At 32.8% G+C, this 16,592-nt stretch overlaps 8 protein-coding genes across 8 annotated transcripts; 3 read left to right on the top strand and 5 right to left on the bottom strand.

Annotated features, from left to right (window-relative positions):
- Nucleotides 1–440: 440 nt before the first annotated feature.
- C9374_007724 (uncharacterized protein) lies at nucleotides 441–2,633 on the bottom strand (the record flags this gene model as incomplete). Its single annotated transcript, XM_044697721.1, has 1 exon — nucleotides 441–2,633. One exon carries the CDS (start codon nucleotides 2,631–2,633, stop codon nucleotides 441–443), a length of 2,193 nt encoding a protein of 730 aa, XP_044546348.1.
- Nucleotides 2,634–2,936: 303 nt separating this feature from the next.
- C9374_007723 (uncharacterized protein) lies at nucleotides 2,937–6,623 on the top strand (the record flags this gene model as incomplete). Its single annotated transcript, XM_044697720.1, has 2 exons — nucleotides 2,937–3,110; nucleotides 3,351–6,623. The coding sequence occupies 2 exons, from the start codon at nucleotides 2,937–2,939 to the stop codon at nucleotides 6,621–6,623; spliced, it is 3,447 nt and encodes a 1,148-aa protein (XP_044546347.1).
- Nucleotides 6,624–6,839: 216 nt separating this feature from the next.
- On the top strand, nucleotides 6,840–8,935 carry C9374_007722 (uncharacterized protein; the record flags this gene model as incomplete). The annotated part of the gene is made up of 2 exons (XM_044697719.1): nucleotides 6,840–8,210; nucleotides 8,471–8,935. The coding sequence occupies 2 exons, from the start codon at nucleotides 6,840–6,842 to the stop codon at nucleotides 8,933–8,935; spliced, it is 1,836 nt and encodes a 611-aa protein (XP_044546346.1).
- A 1,997-nt stretch (nucleotides 8,936–10,932) lies between these two features.
- On the top strand, nucleotides 10,933–12,195 carry C9374_007721 (uncharacterized protein; the record flags this gene model as incomplete). Its single annotated transcript, XM_044697718.1, has 1 exon — nucleotides 10,933–12,195. The coding sequence occupies one exon, from the start codon at nucleotides 10,933–10,935 to the stop codon at nucleotides 12,193–12,195; it is 1,263 nt and encodes a 420-aa protein (XP_044546345.1).
- Nucleotides 12,196–12,472: 277 nt separating this feature from the next.
- On the bottom strand, nucleotides 12,473–14,167 carry C9374_007720 (uncharacterized protein; the record flags this gene model as incomplete). Its single annotated transcript, XM_044697717.1, has 1 exon — nucleotides 12,473–14,167. The coding sequence occupies one exon, from the start codon at nucleotides 14,165–14,167 to the stop codon at nucleotides 12,473–12,475; it is 1,695 nt and encodes a 564-aa protein (XP_044546344.1).
- Nucleotides 14,168–14,247: 80 nt separating this feature from the next.
- On the bottom strand, nucleotides 14,248–14,619 carry C9374_007719 (uncharacterized protein; the record flags this gene model as incomplete). Its single annotated transcript, XM_044697715.1, has 1 exon — nucleotides 14,248–14,619. The coding sequence occupies one exon, from the start codon at nucleotides 14,617–14,619 to the stop codon at nucleotides 14,248–14,250; it is 372 nt and encodes a 123-aa protein (XP_044546343.1).
- A 23-nt stretch (nucleotides 14,620–14,642) lies between these two features.
- C9374_007718 (uncharacterized protein) lies at nucleotides 14,643–16,117 on the bottom strand (the record flags this gene model as incomplete). The annotated part of the gene is made up of 2 exons (XM_044697714.1): nucleotides 14,643–15,367; nucleotides 15,454–16,117. 2 exons carry the CDS (start codon nucleotides 16,115–16,117, stop codon nucleotides 14,643–14,645), a joined length of 1,389 nt encoding a protein of 462 aa, XP_044546342.1.
- Nucleotides 16,118–16,254: 137 nt separating this feature from the next.
- C9374_007717 (uncharacterized protein) lies at nucleotides 16,255–16,563 on the bottom strand (the record flags this gene model as incomplete). Its single annotated transcript, XM_044697713.1, has 1 exon — nucleotides 16,255–16,563. The coding sequence occupies one exon, from the start codon at nucleotides 16,561–16,563 to the stop codon at nucleotides 16,255–16,257; it is 309 nt and encodes a 102-aa protein (XP_044546341.1).
- Between the last annotated feature and the right edge of the window lie 29 nt (nucleotides 16,564–16,592).

Below are 16,592 nucleotides of genomic sequence, written 5' to 3'. Positions count from 1 at the left end.
GTGTGTGTGTGCATCTTGAGAGTAAAATTTATTTAAGGAAGTTTTTATTAACCCTTAATCATCCATGACCGTTACACGAATTGATGATTATGGTGAATTTGATACTATAATATTTTGGACTAACCATTCAACCACCCACTCTCTTAATAAAACTCTTGAATTCATTCATTGGTGTATATATAATGGAATTCACGTGTGTGTGTGTGTGTGGTATGATTGAATGAAATTCATCAATATTGACCACGAATAGAATGATCTCTCATGAACTGTACAAACTATGAAGGATCATTACTTTTTAAACTTTCGTAGCATGGCAATATAGAGACATGTATTACTTTGAGATTGTGAGGGCATAATTCGAACAGTATTTGGTAATACACGAGATTCCGTATAGGGTATATTTAAATATTGCAATACTGGACTATCTTTGAATGGATGAATTAATTCAATTCCAAATGGTTCACAACGATGATGGTCCTCTCTGCTAGAATGACCGTAGAACCAATACTACTAGTATTACTACCATTGCAATCATTGGAAGGATCCTTCGTTCTAGAACGAATACTACTACTACTACTCTCAGTCTCCACACTACTACTCTTCTCAGTTTCATCAAGTGTTGTGGTGGAAGAAGTATTTTCTCTACTACTCTGATACTTGTCTAGTAAATATTGAATGACATTTTCATTTTGTTCCACAGTGAATGAACATGTACAATATAAAAGAATTCCATATTGAGAGTTCTTGTGGATGGATTCATCACATGGTTTCAAACAATTCACAAATGCATTCTCTAATAATTGTTTTTGTAAATTCACAACATGTTCCATATTTTCTAATGTATATTGAATTTGTTTTAAATTATTTCTAAAATATTCAACTCGACCATCTGTACTACATTCTGCATCTACAATGACAATATCATAGAGAGGAGAAAGAGATTCAAAAATATTTTGTGGAATATTCATAGTACTATTGGTATTATGGTTGGGAATGATATTATTATTATTCAGTATGATATTAGAATCATGGTTGGGAATGATATTAGAATCGTGACTATGGTTGGAAATGATATTAGAATCGTGACTATGGTTGGGAATGATATTATTATTATTCAGTATGATATTAGAATCACTATGGTTGGAAATGATACTATTATTATTCAAAGTATTATTATCTTCATGATGAACGGTGGTCAAAGAATGTGAATCATCATTCAATGATTTTCTCTTTTTTAAATGTTTCACATCTAATTCTTTCATTCTCTTTTTCATTCCATATTTTTCATAAATTAAAATTCCATTATTTGGTAATTCTTTCACCTTCTCAATATATTTAAATCTTTTCATTCGTGTGGGTTGACCATGTAGTGTTGAATATCTCGTTCCATCAGCATAGATTAATCGAATATCATTTAAATGATATTTTTTAAATATATTTTTACAGGTCATGATTCGATGATAATTATTATCAATTCCTGTAATGGTATGAATATAAGAGAGAGTGTTAGGATGATAATGATTTGAGAGGAGCAGTGGTGGTGATGGGATTGAAGATTTTGATGACTCCAATGATGCATTTGATGGCAATGATGATGAATATGATGATTCTAATGGTGAAGATTTTGATTCTAATGATGATTCTATTGATGATTCTAATGATGATTTCAATGATGATTCCAATGATGAATATGCATTTGAAATTCTACATTTATACAAATCATACAAGAGACATGATTTTGTACCAGGTGCAGTACAAATATCCAAAACATTTGGTAATGAATGATTATGGAATAATGGATCATTTCTATTGTGATTATCAGAAAGAGTCATGTGATTGATACTAGTAGTATTATTATTAGTATTATTATTATTATTAGTATTATTAGTATTATCAGTATTATGATTATCAGTATTATGATTATCAGTATTATTATTACTCATTGAATTTAATAAAATCTTTTCCAATGACAAGATGCAATAAATACTACTAATATCCACTCCATAAATAATTCCATTTTTATATTCCAATAAATTAGAAATTGAAACACTCTTTGGAAGTGTATAAATTTGATAATAATTATTTTGAGATTTAGAGAAGGTGGTGGTATAGGAATAATTATTCGTTTCATTATTATAATTATTATTATTATTATAACTATTATTATTATTGGAATGATCATTTAGTAGTGGTTGTGGAACATGTCCACATTGTGATTGTATGGATGTTAAAATATTTTGAATATATTCTTCTTGTTGTTGAGAGGAGAATTGAGAGGTGGTATCGTGATGATTCATTGATTGTTGTGTTGTTGAAATTTGACAAGTCATTTGTTTTTGAATCATATATTCATGGATACTTTGAAATGAAATTCTAAAATAACGAATGGAGGATTCATTCCGAGATGATATATTATTCATCATGTCATCATGACACGATGTGGTGTTAGAATGTTGTATTGTTGTTGTTGTTGTTGAGGATGAGGAATATGATGGATAATATTCTTCGATGGGTACATGATATCGTTCACAGAATTGTTTTAATGCATCGAGAGGAGTTGAGGAGGACAATGATGACAAATGATGGTCTTGAAAGATCATCTCTTCCTCAGGTGATGACAATGTCCCGAACATTTTTTTCTTGCCTTTTATCATGTTGAGACGACATGAATACTTGACTTGGTATGGGGATCAGCATGAAAGATTCTTACCATGAGCTCAGTGTATAGAATATGCAACTATGTTCTGATTCGAAGAGCGGAAGTCATTTTCAAACTGCCAAAGATGTCCAAAATTTTTCAAATTATTTGTTGAACTTGCAAGGAAAAGTAGATTTGATGATAAAAAAATATTTTGAAAACGCCAATCATTGATTACTTCTTCATCATCCTCTCTCCTCTTTGAATTATTCAAACATCCATAACCATTCAACACACTATGGTACTCGGAACACACTCTTCACATTTATTAGAACCATTCAAAATTATTGGATTGGTTACTAATCATGTCGTACCTGCCATTAGTTTTCAATCCAATACTTCCGATGACTCTGATTTAATTGATGATGCATTGATTTATTGTTCTATTGGAAATACATTTTATGCCTATGGGGTATGTTTTATTTGTGTGTGAAATATTTAAATATATAAATGATTCAAACCTTGATAAATTCATTGGACAACATTTTCCGAACACGGATTCATGACTCGACTTGAATATCACTTGACTCCAATTCGAACATCCATACCACCTAACTCGATTCAAATAACTAACCAAACTAACCAAAACTAACCCTCAACTCCACCCCAAAACTAACCCAAAACTAACCCCAAAACTAACCCCAAACTCCAGTTAAAATCTCTCATTCATATTGACATTGGACCTCAATTACCCTCTCCAATTTCATACATGCTTGTCGAACGACAATCTTCGTTAACTTCCAATGCAAGTACTGCACATCCTACTCAACGTGATATTCTCTATGTGTGTTGTGAAGATTCATCGAAAATCTATGTTCTCAGAGGTGCCAGAGAATTAATTACCATTCTTGATACTTCTATTCATCACAAGTGTGGAAAACTTGTTCAATTGTTAAAGATTGGACAATATCTATTAGTGTGTTTTGAACATGTAATTTCCATATATGATACCTTTGAGTTACAAGATTCATTTGTGAATGCATTTGAATTACCACAAGATTGTACATTGAATTGTGCTTGTCATTTACAAACTTATTTAGATAAGATTATTATTGGATGTAAAGAAGGTCATTTCCTATTATTTAATTTTAGAGTTGGAAAGGAAATTTTTAGATTTGAAAAACATTTGAAATATTTTGAATCTTTACAAGAACCATCATCCTCTTCATCCTCTCATGAATCATCACTATTACACTCTTTATTGAATACAGTGAATAGTAGTAATTCCTCTAGTACTCCCTCAATCTCTCAAATTACATGCCTCAAACCATCACCTGCTCTTGATGTCATTGCGATTGGAACTTCATGTGGTCATGTCATCTTGTATCATGTCAAGTATGATCATATTTTGAATGTGTATAAACAAAATGGACCAGTGAGTGCCATTTCATTTAGAAGTACATCTACTAGTACTACTACTAATACTACTAATACTAATACTAATGACAGTACTATTACTGACATGACTAGTATGAATTCAAATAACATGAATTCCAAGCAATACAAAGAATCTTCTCATTTCATCCATTCTGAACATGTCATGGCCACTGGTAATCATTGTGGAGAAGTATCCTTATGGGATCTCAATTCACATCAAATCATTCATAGAATTAAGAAACATGATCGACATGGTCAAATCATGACATGCTGTGAGTTCTTACCAGGTGAACCATTTATGGTCACTTGTAGTAGTGATAATGTCATGACTTTGTTAGCCTTTGATCGTGTTGATAAACCACGTGAAGTGGTGTGTCGAATGGGACATAAGAAGTGTCCAAAAATAATTCGATTCTATGATCCAATGGGTCATTTCATTGTAACGGGTGGTGTGGATGGTCAAATTCGAGTGACATCCTTGTTAGATCCACGTGAATCCAAACAAATCTCTCAACAACAAAATTCCCATTTATGGAAATCAAATAATTCTCAAATGCCAGCAATTACAGATATGGATATTTGTTATTTGAGACAAGATGATTGGAATAACTTGGCATGTTGTCATTCTAATTTAAATAGTGTTACGTTATGGAATGTTAAATATTTGAAATCGGATTCTGAAACTCTATACAAACCAGAATTGAAATATGGATTACCTCAATCTGTTGCTCTTTCCATATGTGGTAATTATGCAGTCGTTGGAACCAATAAGGGTTATTTAGAAAAGTGGATTATTCAATCAAAAAAGATGAAACATTTATATTATCATCATGAAGAGAAGGAACGTTCAATTGAAATTCGTAAAGTTTATGACTTTAAAGGAAGACAAAAGACTCTGAAACAAATCTCGAATACGACCATGATGACTTTTGGTAGTCATTCACTCACAGCACATTCCTCTCCCATCAATTCTGTTATTATTGATAACACCAACACAAAAGTGTGTAGTGGTGGACATGATGGTCTATTGAAAGTATGGAAATTTGAAAACAAGACTCCAAACCATTCGAGTCATCTTTTGAATGAAATTATGAATGGAGTGGAATCCACTACTAAGGGAAATGGTTCAAAACATTCACTCTCAACAGATCAACTATTGGCTAGTTTTGATTTGAAATCACCCATTTTGAAAATGGTTAAATCCAAACACTCTGCAAGTGCTAATTTTGTGAGTGTCGCATGTGAGAATTTCTCCATTCATGTATTTGATATGAATACATGTAAATTAATTCGTTCTTTCCATGGACATCATATCAATAAGATTAATGATATGTGTTTCACTCATGACAATAGATATTTAATATCATGTGGAAGTGATAATTACATTTTAATCTATGATATTTTGACAGGTCAATTAATTGATTGGTTATCTTTACCAAAGGCAGCAACCAGTGTTGATTTCCATCCAGAAGGGTTATATCTTGTGACCACTCATGTAAATTCTGTTGGAATTTGTTTGTGGGCCAATAAGACTATATTTGGTAATGCTCTATTACAATCGGTGAATGCGCCCAAATATGTATCGTTGCCATTCAGTGGAGATTCATTGATGGTTACAGAGAGAACTGATGTATCATCATTGAATATTGATAATCAACAGAACGAGCGTCAAAGTGAATCGTTACAAAAGAGAAAACGAGCCTTTAAAATTCTCTCCAAAGTGGATGATTGGATGAAAGAATCCATGAATGAAAAGAATGAAGAATCGACCATGACCGACGACAGTAGTAGTGATGATGACGATGATGAAAGTGAATCTTCCATGATGACTTTGAGTCAGAAACAACAAAAACAAATGGACACGTATCCAATTCAAGAACCTTCTCATTTCATCAAATTATCTGGACTTGCCAAATACAAATGGCATTCTCTCACTCATTTAGATGAGTTAAGAAAAAAGAACAAACTTGATCCAAAGAAACAATCCATTCCAGAATTGGATGATTTTGATTCAGTCAATCGTATTACTCCATTCTTTATTCCTACTCAACCTAGTTTAAGTAAGAATATTCAATTTACGAAAAAGAAGAAGGAAGAGGAGGATTACAAGACGAGTCATCTCTTATCCTCTAATAACAACACAATGATGAATCCACTCATTGCCATGATCAAACAAGATCAAGAGAATTCTTCTTATTCCGCAACCATGAAATATATTAAGGACTCGAGTATCAAACAATTGGATTTGAATATTCGTACACTCTCTGCATTTAATAATTATGAAGAGTACAAATTATTATTGGAATTCTTTTTACATTTCGTTCAAGAAGAATTTACAGATTTTGATCTCATTCAAGCCTTGATGAATTTATTTTTCCAAATCCATTCTGATGTGTTGGTCGAGGCTATTCGTGAAGATTCTGAAATTCGTCAATTCATTGAAAGACTTTCTCATGCCAATCGAGTAGCATTTGAACCATTGGATGAAATGAACAAGTACAATCAATGTATGATTGATTACATGTCCTTTGGAGGAGTTTTTATTTAAAGTTGAGTCAGCTAGCCTCATAATAATGAATATACAAGCAATTAAATATTTTACAATAAAGGCGAGTCTTTTTTGTAATCTTTGATCCATGAGTGGATGTTGGAAGATTGAATCGTGTCCGAGTTTGGAAATTGACACAAGGGTTTCCAGTTCAGTCATCCATCGCAAAAAAAACGCATCATCCCTCTCTCACGCTCTCCCACACACGCTTTCATCATGCATAAACATATGAAAAGCCTTCCCAGCAGCGTGAGTATTGCCCTTCTCGTTGCAACACTCCTTTGTTGCTTCTGTATTGTATTAGTGATTTCGGAACAACCCAAAAGTATCTCAATTCATGACAAAGCCTATTCACTCCTCGTGATGGGTCTCTCAAGAAATGAATTGAAAAGACTTGCATTGGAAGGTAGACATGCTCCATTAGATAATAATCACAAGCAACAACAAGTAAACATTGAACCCTTCGGAACCAATGATGATTTCATGAATCGAATTCGAGATTTATCGTCGAGCCATTTCCATGAACAATTATTCGCACAACTCGTCTCTCAATTCCAAAAGGAAATGTTCACCATTCAATTTGAAACATTGAAACAAGTGGAACGTATGGAACAACAAGTCCATGAAAATAATTATGAGAGAAAGAAACAAGGACTTGTATTGGCCATGACTCGTCGATTATTCGGCCATGAGGAAAATTTTGAATCGTCGACCACATCTAGTGCAACCACAACTAGTGCTACTCCAACTGATAGTACGACAACCAAGACGACTATTGCAACTGCTAGTACGACAACCAAGACAACTACTACTCGTACTGCAAGAATGACACACCACTCTTCATCCAACACCACTACTACTACATCTCCAAAATTAAGAAATCACAACTATGTTGAAATGACTGCCAAGATGCGTGAAATTCATCTCTCCTTTCCAAACATGACACAAATGTACTCTGTTGGTCATTCAGTTCAACAACGTGAATTATGGGTCATGAAAATTACGAGTAACAAAGTCATTGGTGCACCACCTTACTCTTTTAATCTCAAATATAGAAAACCTAAATTCAAATATGTTGCGAACATGCATGGTAATGAAACCGTTGGAAGAGAAGTTATTTTATATTTCATTGAATACTTGTTAAATTTATACAAGAATGGTGATTTAATGGTCACTAGAATTCTTGATTATATGGATGTATATATCATGCCATCTATGAATCCAGATGGATATGAATTGAAACAACGTAGAAATGCTAATGGTGTTGATTTAAATAGAAATTTCATTGATTACTATTTTGGAATGCCAGATGATCCATTCCAACCTGAAACTTTGAGTATCATGCAATGGATTTCACAAGAACAATTTATTCTCTCTGCTAATTTACATGGTGGTGTTCTTGTTGCTAATTATCCTTTTGATACTGCATTACAAAAAGATGCTAATTATAGTGCAACACCAGACGATACATTCTTTCGAATGGTTGCAAGTGTTTATGCGAATGCAAATCCTGAAATGCGTTTGAGTAAGAGATTTCCAGGTGGAATTACAAATGGAGCTGCATGGTGGGTGGTTCATCATACAATGGTGAGTGGTTGTTGTTGTTGTTATGAATTATTATGAATTATTGTTTTGTGAATCAATGTTATTATTATCATGTTGTTATGAATTATTATTTTGTGAATCAATGTTATTTCAATATTTTGTGAATGATTTTGTGAATGATTTTGGGGAATTACATGATGGACCTGGTTATGAACACGTTGTTGTGAATGTTGTTGTGAATGATGATGATGGTGATTTAAAATGAACAATGCATGTCATTACATGATGGATCAATCAATCAGGCTGATTACAATTACTTTGCAGCAAATTGTTATGAATTAACTCTTGAACTTACTGAAGAATATATTGCACCTGAATCTGATTTGGATAAATTTTGGGAACAAAACAAACTCTCACTCATCTTGTATATGGATCAAATGAAATTCTCAGCAGTTGGAATTGTTGCTGATGAAATGGGTAATGGAGTATCATTTGCTAATGTAACAGTGAAAGGCAATGCAAAGATTATTACTTCAAACTATGATGGATTCTTTTGGAGATTATTACCACCTGGAAATTATACCATCGAAGTATCAAAGAAGGGCTACATTTCACAATCTCAGAATGTCATCATTCCAGAAAATGCAGAATTAGGAAAACCAGTGTTTGCTTATTTCATTCTAAAGAAAGTACCACCACCACCAGCTCCAAGTGGTAGCGTTCCTCACCACTCCTTTGAGAGTCAGTTTAATTTACGCAAGTACTAAAATTGAGATTTTTGGAATTCAAAAAATTCTTCTCATCTGTCACTTCGTTCAGGTGGTAATAATCTAGTACTACTCTTTATTCATACTCCTGTAGTGCAATAAAGAAGAGAATTCTTGTTCCTACAAGACTGAGATTACGATTAATGGTTTGAAGAAAAACAATAGCGGAGGCCCTGCCGCTTTATTAGAGTTCATGGATAAATATTTTCCAGATCATTGTCAAAAACACCGTTTGGTTGACATGTTGATCACTGAAATTGAGAACTTGCCGTCAGATTCGAATGTGGGACATGTGTTAGAAAACTACGTTGTTGGATGTGGAGAGGACATTACAGCTATGCTGGTGGTGTTGAGACAAGTCATATTGATTTAGAAGATCATGATTTCATTAGACCTCCCATCCCTCTTGAATTATTCAATTTGGTGGACAAAATACAATGTAACAGATGAAAATATTGTGGAAGGGTGGGCTCTTGCTTTTGGCATGTTTACTTTAGATAAGACAGTACCATGGTTTGCTTACGCATGAATAATTGAAACCATGGTTTCAACATGGACGGGTTTTTTAAACGATTTTTTGGTGTCTTGGTGGACCTTGAAAGTTGTTTGGTAGAGCCCGAATTGAGGCTAGAGAAATTATCAGTTGTCTTGATGATTAAGGAAAAATGAGGAAGAAAAATCCTTTATTGATGAAGGAGTTTGCGAAAGAACAGTTAAGAGTTTGAACAGGAGAAAAAGCTTGTTGAAAAAAGGTACAAAGAGAGCTATGTTTCATTTAGCATTGCCAAAGAAACACAAAAAAAAGAAATAAGGACTTGAGTTGTAGTTTCGTTAAATTAGTTTTCTTGCCAATTAATTCCTCCAATCGTTCAAGCAAAAGGATATCCTTGTTCATGTCTGTGATTTGGGCTTTGTCAACAATTAATGCTCACTAAGTCTTGATAAATGTTTGTTGTTCACGTACAAGGTTATTGAGTAAATCTTGGTTGTTCTTCCATTTGGTATATAAGACCTGAAAACCTTCGAAACAGTTCATAAAACCATTCAATAATTGCTTTATCACAAAATCACTTACACAAACATTTCTCAATACTATATTTTACCAATTTTTAGTCAGTCTCTTCGTTCACAAAGCAGGAAAACCAATTATGTTATCTGCGTTGTTTTTAGTCATATTCCTACCTAAAACATCAAAGTAAAGAAATCGGATAGGTTATAATTAACACACTGATACTATTTTCTTGTAAAAGAGAGATAACAAAGGTAATAAAGATGGTTAATAAAGTAGTGTGATGAGAATGTATTTTGTGTAGTTCTACCATTGAAGTTATTTTTTTAGTTTAACAAATACTACAATCTGAAACGTTACGGGTCGTACAGTCATTGTTGCGGTTTAACAGTTTCTCCGTAATCATATAACTCAAGTATTTTTGTTCAAAATACAATATTAGCTACATTATTAAGAGTTAGTGGTAATCACACGAAGCAGCAATCTTTTCTGGAGTTATTATAATGATTAACCACAAGTGATCATAAAAAGGTTTGCTAAATAACAATTTTAACTAAGAAATTGAACTTTTGTGTGTACGATATTTTTCAAGGAATATGGTTTATTATTGCAGTAGTGGTATTTGTTTGCTCTTTAGAGAGCTGTTTTGTTGACATTTTTTAGCCATGCTTTCAGTCAACCTATTGTTTTCGTTATAAAACACTTCCGTTATTTTCAGAACATTCAACTCGTGAAACCTTAACTGCTTAGTACAAAGCACCAAGAGGATGATTAACACTCCTTTCATAGATGATGTTCTGAAACGCTTGAATGTGTTCAACGATTTTATTTTTGAAATTTGTTTTGGATTCGTTGGCAACAAACGTTGAACACATTTAAGCATTTGATAAAATCGCTGTTGTGTTCCACTGAAAACAGTTCATGATTAAACTACTCATGTGATCCACAGATTGAATTGTGGAATTTAGAAAACGCACCTAAAGAAAAAATGCAAACATTAACTCCATCACCTTGTCACATCATTCATCTCATCGATTTCAAATTGACCGATGACTCCAACGTAGACCATCATTACGGATTGATCAAAGATGATTCGTTTTTTGAGTGTATCCGAAATCTTCAACTCATGTTCAAGGATCAGCGCAGCAAGACATTACTCAAAAATCATCTTGTGCATGAAATTAAAAAAAATCATAATGTGTATACTTTACAAATAGTCAATAGTGAGGATGATTATTTAAAATCACTACGTTTTGATAGAGACATTGTTGCATCTGTAGTACATGTTAATCCAAGCAAACTATTTGAATTTAGCAAGATTCCTCACTTGATTAGAGATCCAGTGATCGTGAAAAGTGCAATAGAAAGCACGAATTTAAATCAAGTAGATGTGTTGCAATATATTGACAGTTCATTCTACAAGGATCGAGAGCTCATGTTGAAAAGTCTTTCACATGGAATATCTTCCTATGTCAAGTATTTTGATGCTTCATTGATCAATGATAGAGCATTTTTATTGGAATGCGTGAAAGTGTGCAGTGGAACTTATAGACACTTGTCTCGAGAGTTTCAACATGACCATGAAATTACAAAACTTGCCTTTTCAAATGATTTTTCAGGTGAAGCCTTTAAATATGCACCTTCCAAGTTCGTATCTAAACGAAAATATGTGTTATTGGCAGTTTCTAGTTGTGGGAAGAGTTTACAACGAGCTTCCAAACCTTTAAGGAATGATGTAGAAGTTGTTCTCACTGCTGTGAAACAAAATGGTCTTGCATTAGAATTTGCACATTCCAATCTCAAAAGTCATTATGAAATTATTCGAAATGCAGTGAAACAAAATGGTCTAGCGTTGAGTTTTGTGAAAGATCTACTACAATCATTGTTGTTGCATGATGAAGCTCTCATCCTCGATGCATTGAACAGTGAATTAAGAGCCTATAAATTCTTGACCAAATCCATGAGATTGAAATATGCCAAGAGGTTAGGTCATTTATACTTTCCAATGAATATCAAGGCTTTATATGCGTCTGATAAAAAAGCACATATTGTATTGGGTGGTCGACCCTGTCAGACGGTAGCAACGAGAACTTCCAAAGCGGGAAAGCATGGAGCGGCTAAAACCTACATTGATGCCATTGATTTGTTTAATGGGAGAAGAAGAGAAAATATATTTTCAGCCACAAGTGAAATTCAAGTACCTTTTGTCTTTGAGGATGAGTATTGTGTGGTCATGATGATGATCAAATGATATTAATGCCAATAACGACTCATGATCAGAAGAAATGAGTACCACCCCATATCAGAACAACATACAAAATCATTCATTGAAATGATTCCCAATGAGGAAGAGCGAGCCACTCTTTTCACAAACTATCTCAACAATGAAATCATTCATGTTACCATCACTCAATGCATGGGTATTGAACAAATCACGAATATTGTCATCCAAAAACCACAAGTTCTTGTAGAAGAAGAACATCAGAGTATCATATATGATAAGGTGTGCATGTATGTACGTACATATTTTAATACACAACGTTGTATTGATATCTATCAATTTCATTGTTGGTCTCTTTTTTATAACCTCTACTATTATTATTATTATTATTATTACTATTACTACTACTATGATGAGGACGACCATGACGACCATTACTACTACTACTACTCATTCCAACAGGATCAAAAGAACTTGCTCCATAACGGTGATTCAATGAAGCAGTGAGTACATCATTTTCAGTGGTCGATATTGAACTCTTTTTCTTTTGACAAAAATAAACTCCCAAACAGGATGCAAATAAAATCAAAATAAATGTCGGTATGGTCACAATAAATACCATGAAAATAATTAAATTAGTGTAATTGGAAGAATTGGAATGTCTTGAATCATATTGTGTTGAATTATATAATCCATATTGATTTGCTAATCCAAATTTACTTGAATCTAATACGACCACATTGAGATCTAAATGAGCAATTTCTGTATCATCAAAATTTAAAGGTAAAAAAAATGTTTGATTCAAATAATCTGAACCAGCATATAAGGAATATGAATAAAATTCAGATCCACTTAATTCTTTACAATTTCCAGATAACATTCCACATAATGTATCTAAATTACAAATACTGTTCGTTGTACTGAAATACACTTTATATTTAAATGTTAAAATATTTGGAGATGGAGGATACCATTGTAATTGAATACCATATCGATAGAGTGGTAGAGATGAAAGGAGAGTTGAATTGGAATTATTATTAAGAGTTGTCGTAGGAGTTGTCGTAGGAGTTGTCGTAGAAGTTGTAGTATTATAAATGGAGGTATTAGTGGTCATGGTATTATTAAAAGTACTTGTAGTAGTGGTCATGGTGAACTTGGAAAGATATTGTTTAAATAAATGAAAAGATAATTTCTTATTTCTAATTGGTAATTCATTATTTGAAATGATGGATTGAGTTGAGAGTGTTAATTCATAACTTTGATATTGAAGTGTTTTCACTGCAATATAAATAATAAATGAACTCGTCGTCGAGTCCAAAGCAAAATCTTTTAAATTAATGGAATAATAAATAGAATCTGAAATGGAGTGAATAACAATGGGATAATTATTGAGTTGTTGAGAGAGTGAAGAATATTCCATGCTATTAGTAGTAGTAGTACTTGTGGTACTAGTACTTGTCGTACTAGTAGTAATGTCTTTAATAGTATTAATACTACTACTACTTGGAATATTCTTCAGTTCATCATCATCTTTCATCATGACTACTTTCACATAGAGTGTCATTGGAATATTTAAATATTTAATACAAGGCGATAATTTAATATATCCAATAATGGTTGGAGTGGAGGTTGTGGATGGAGTGATTACAAAATTAGATTTATAATATTTCACATCATTATTAACATGATCATTGATAGGAATATTATTACTAATGGGTATGAAAGTAGTGTCATGAATATTCAGAGTGGTTGTTGTTGTTGTTTTTAAATTCAAGTCGAGTGGATCATGATTGCATGATGATGATTGATCCTCCTTGAAGGAATGTTGTAAATTTAATCCTAAAACAGCAATACATTCAATCATCCATAGCAAGATGAAAAATATAACAATGAATAATAAAGAATGATTTCTTCGGAGGAGTAAGGTGAGTCTGCTGGGGTTTGGATGGAATTGAGAGGGCGTGATTCGAATCACATGTGTGATTGATTTTAAATAATTCATTTTTTTCAAATTCCGAAAAGATTTTATTGATCTTGTTTTTGAAATGTATGAAATGGTTCTGAGAATTTATTGAAGAAAAATCATTCACGGCAAGTGTTGTTGGCAGTAGTACTACTATCATTGGTAATGTCACCATTCGTTGTACTCGTCCCACTACTACTACTACTACTTGTACTATTATAAATATCTCTCAATAAATCATCATGTATATGTTGTAACATTTCCAAATAGATTTGAGAGGAAGAGGATTGATGAGAGTCTGTGTGGTGTGGTGGAGATTTGTGTCTCGAGTGTTGCTTGGAAAGAAAAGATACTTGTCTCTGAGAAGTATTATTATTCTCATCTTGATGTTTTCTAATTTGATAGAATACTGAATGACTTGGATTCATACCACCACCACCACTACCACTACCACTACTACCACTACCACTAGTACCACTAGTACTTGACATGAGATTAGAACTCGTAATATTTCTCAACGCATACTTGTCTTGGAATGAATGGGAAGCTTACCAAGTGCATGAGTAAATGTATCACTGAGAGAGTTGTATGAGACTTGTAAATGCTCTTCATCCTTCTCAACACTTTTCAATGAGTTCAATAAGAATGGAATGGAAGGTGTATGATTTTCAAAGGATGATGATTCATTTCTTTCATTACTAGTGCTGTTACTATTACTAGCATCATTAATCATATCACTGGTATTATGATCATGACCACTAGTATTATTACTACTACTGCTATTACCATGACCACTAGTATTATTACTACTATTGCTACTACTACTACTACTGTTACTGCCACCATCATCACCATTGGATGGAATCATTCTTGAATCTTCAAACCGTATCATTCGTTCATTGATAATCATTTCATAATATTGTAATAAATGATTAAATGATCCTATAAATGTATTTAATTGATAGAGTTGAGAGGAATGATCATTTAATAGTAATAAATTAAGTTCAAAGGGTGTATATCCAATACTATCACATTCCATATTCAAGAGATTGGATTGAATCGATTTGTTATAGATTTGACTCATCACCATGAATATTTTGTTTATATTCATCACTAATTGATGAATAAGAGAATGAAGATTTGAATCTTTCGAATGATTCATGGATCGATCACCACAATACTGAAATTGTTGTGAATAGAGTGGAGGAGATGAAGAAGAAGATGAAGAAGGAGGAATTGCTTGTTGTGTTGAGTTGTGTGTATTCCATTTTCATTCATTCTCTCATTCATGGCAGATTTTAAAAAATAATACAATGAATGATCACTTGGTAATTCTCCATTCATAAAATTCTGATTCAAATAATCTCTACTCATGACATGTTTGATTAATATTGGATTATAAGATAGAATTAACCAATTCATTGCATTGAATAATTCTAAAAGTAATAATTCATCATCATTTTGAATAGATATTAATTTCAATACTCTTGGATAATTCATTTTCATTAATTCATAATTAATATATTTAATAATGAGATGAATGTTTGGAAATGAAGTATTTTCTTTCATTACTCTATTAAATTTAAATAATAGAATGATGTTATAAATCGTTAAATATAAGGAATGAAATAGAGCGTCGTCATGTTGTCCATTCATGGATTTATATACTTTCCCATCACTGTAAGGAATTCTTAATAGATTTAATATATCCTGTAATTGTAATTTATAATTCACTTCATAAATATTTAGAATGGACAATACAAATTCAATACATGAATGATATTGAGCAAGATGACGATTGGTTGATGAGGCTGTACCGGAAGATGAATGACTGTTATGAATATGACCATTTGGCCTAGTTTTGATTGATGAAGATCGGGAGCTAGCCTTCCCTGCTGATGATTCTGTTTCAAGAGGAGTGGACTTGTCTTTGGGTAACGAAACAGAAGGCTTTGTAGCACCATTCAATTTTGTATGACTTGTTCCCATGTTGTTGAGGAGATTTCGATTCAAAATGATGGATTTGGTGGATGAGTCATACTCATTTTTCAATGTGTGTTGTTGTTGTATGGTGCTGATTATAGGATCTCTCGTTACCACACGTGCACACCTCAAGTCTAGTACTTTTATGAGTTGTTGTTTTTAGTAGAAGCAGCAGCAGTAGCAGTGGTCGTGGTAGCACTTGTTGGATGATCCAAACTAGCTGTAATGAATACCAATATGGCTGATTTCACTAACATGTATTCATGACGAGTAAAGAGTTGAGAGAGAAAATCAAAAGGAAGAAATGAGAGAGGTGATTTACGAATCGTTTTCAGTTCAGTTGAATTTGAAAAACTACCCACAAAATGTGGAGTATTCAATTCACGAATTAATAAATTGGTACTTGTTGTGAAATGTTTCTTAATTCTCATGGCTTCATATTTGGATGTCATTGGTGTGGCAGTGGTACACTTGTTGCATT

Source organism: Naegleria lovaniensis (genome assembly GCF_003324165.1).
Source record: "Naegleria lovaniensis strain ATCC 30569 chromosome Unknown tig030, whole genome shotgun sequence".
Classification (NCBI taxonomy): domain Eukaryota; phylum Heterolobosea; class Eutetramitea; order Acrasida; family Naegleriidae; genus Naegleria; species Naegleria lovaniensis.
Note: the sequence above shows the minus strand (reverse complement) of the source record. Positions and strands in the feature narration are given on the sequence as shown.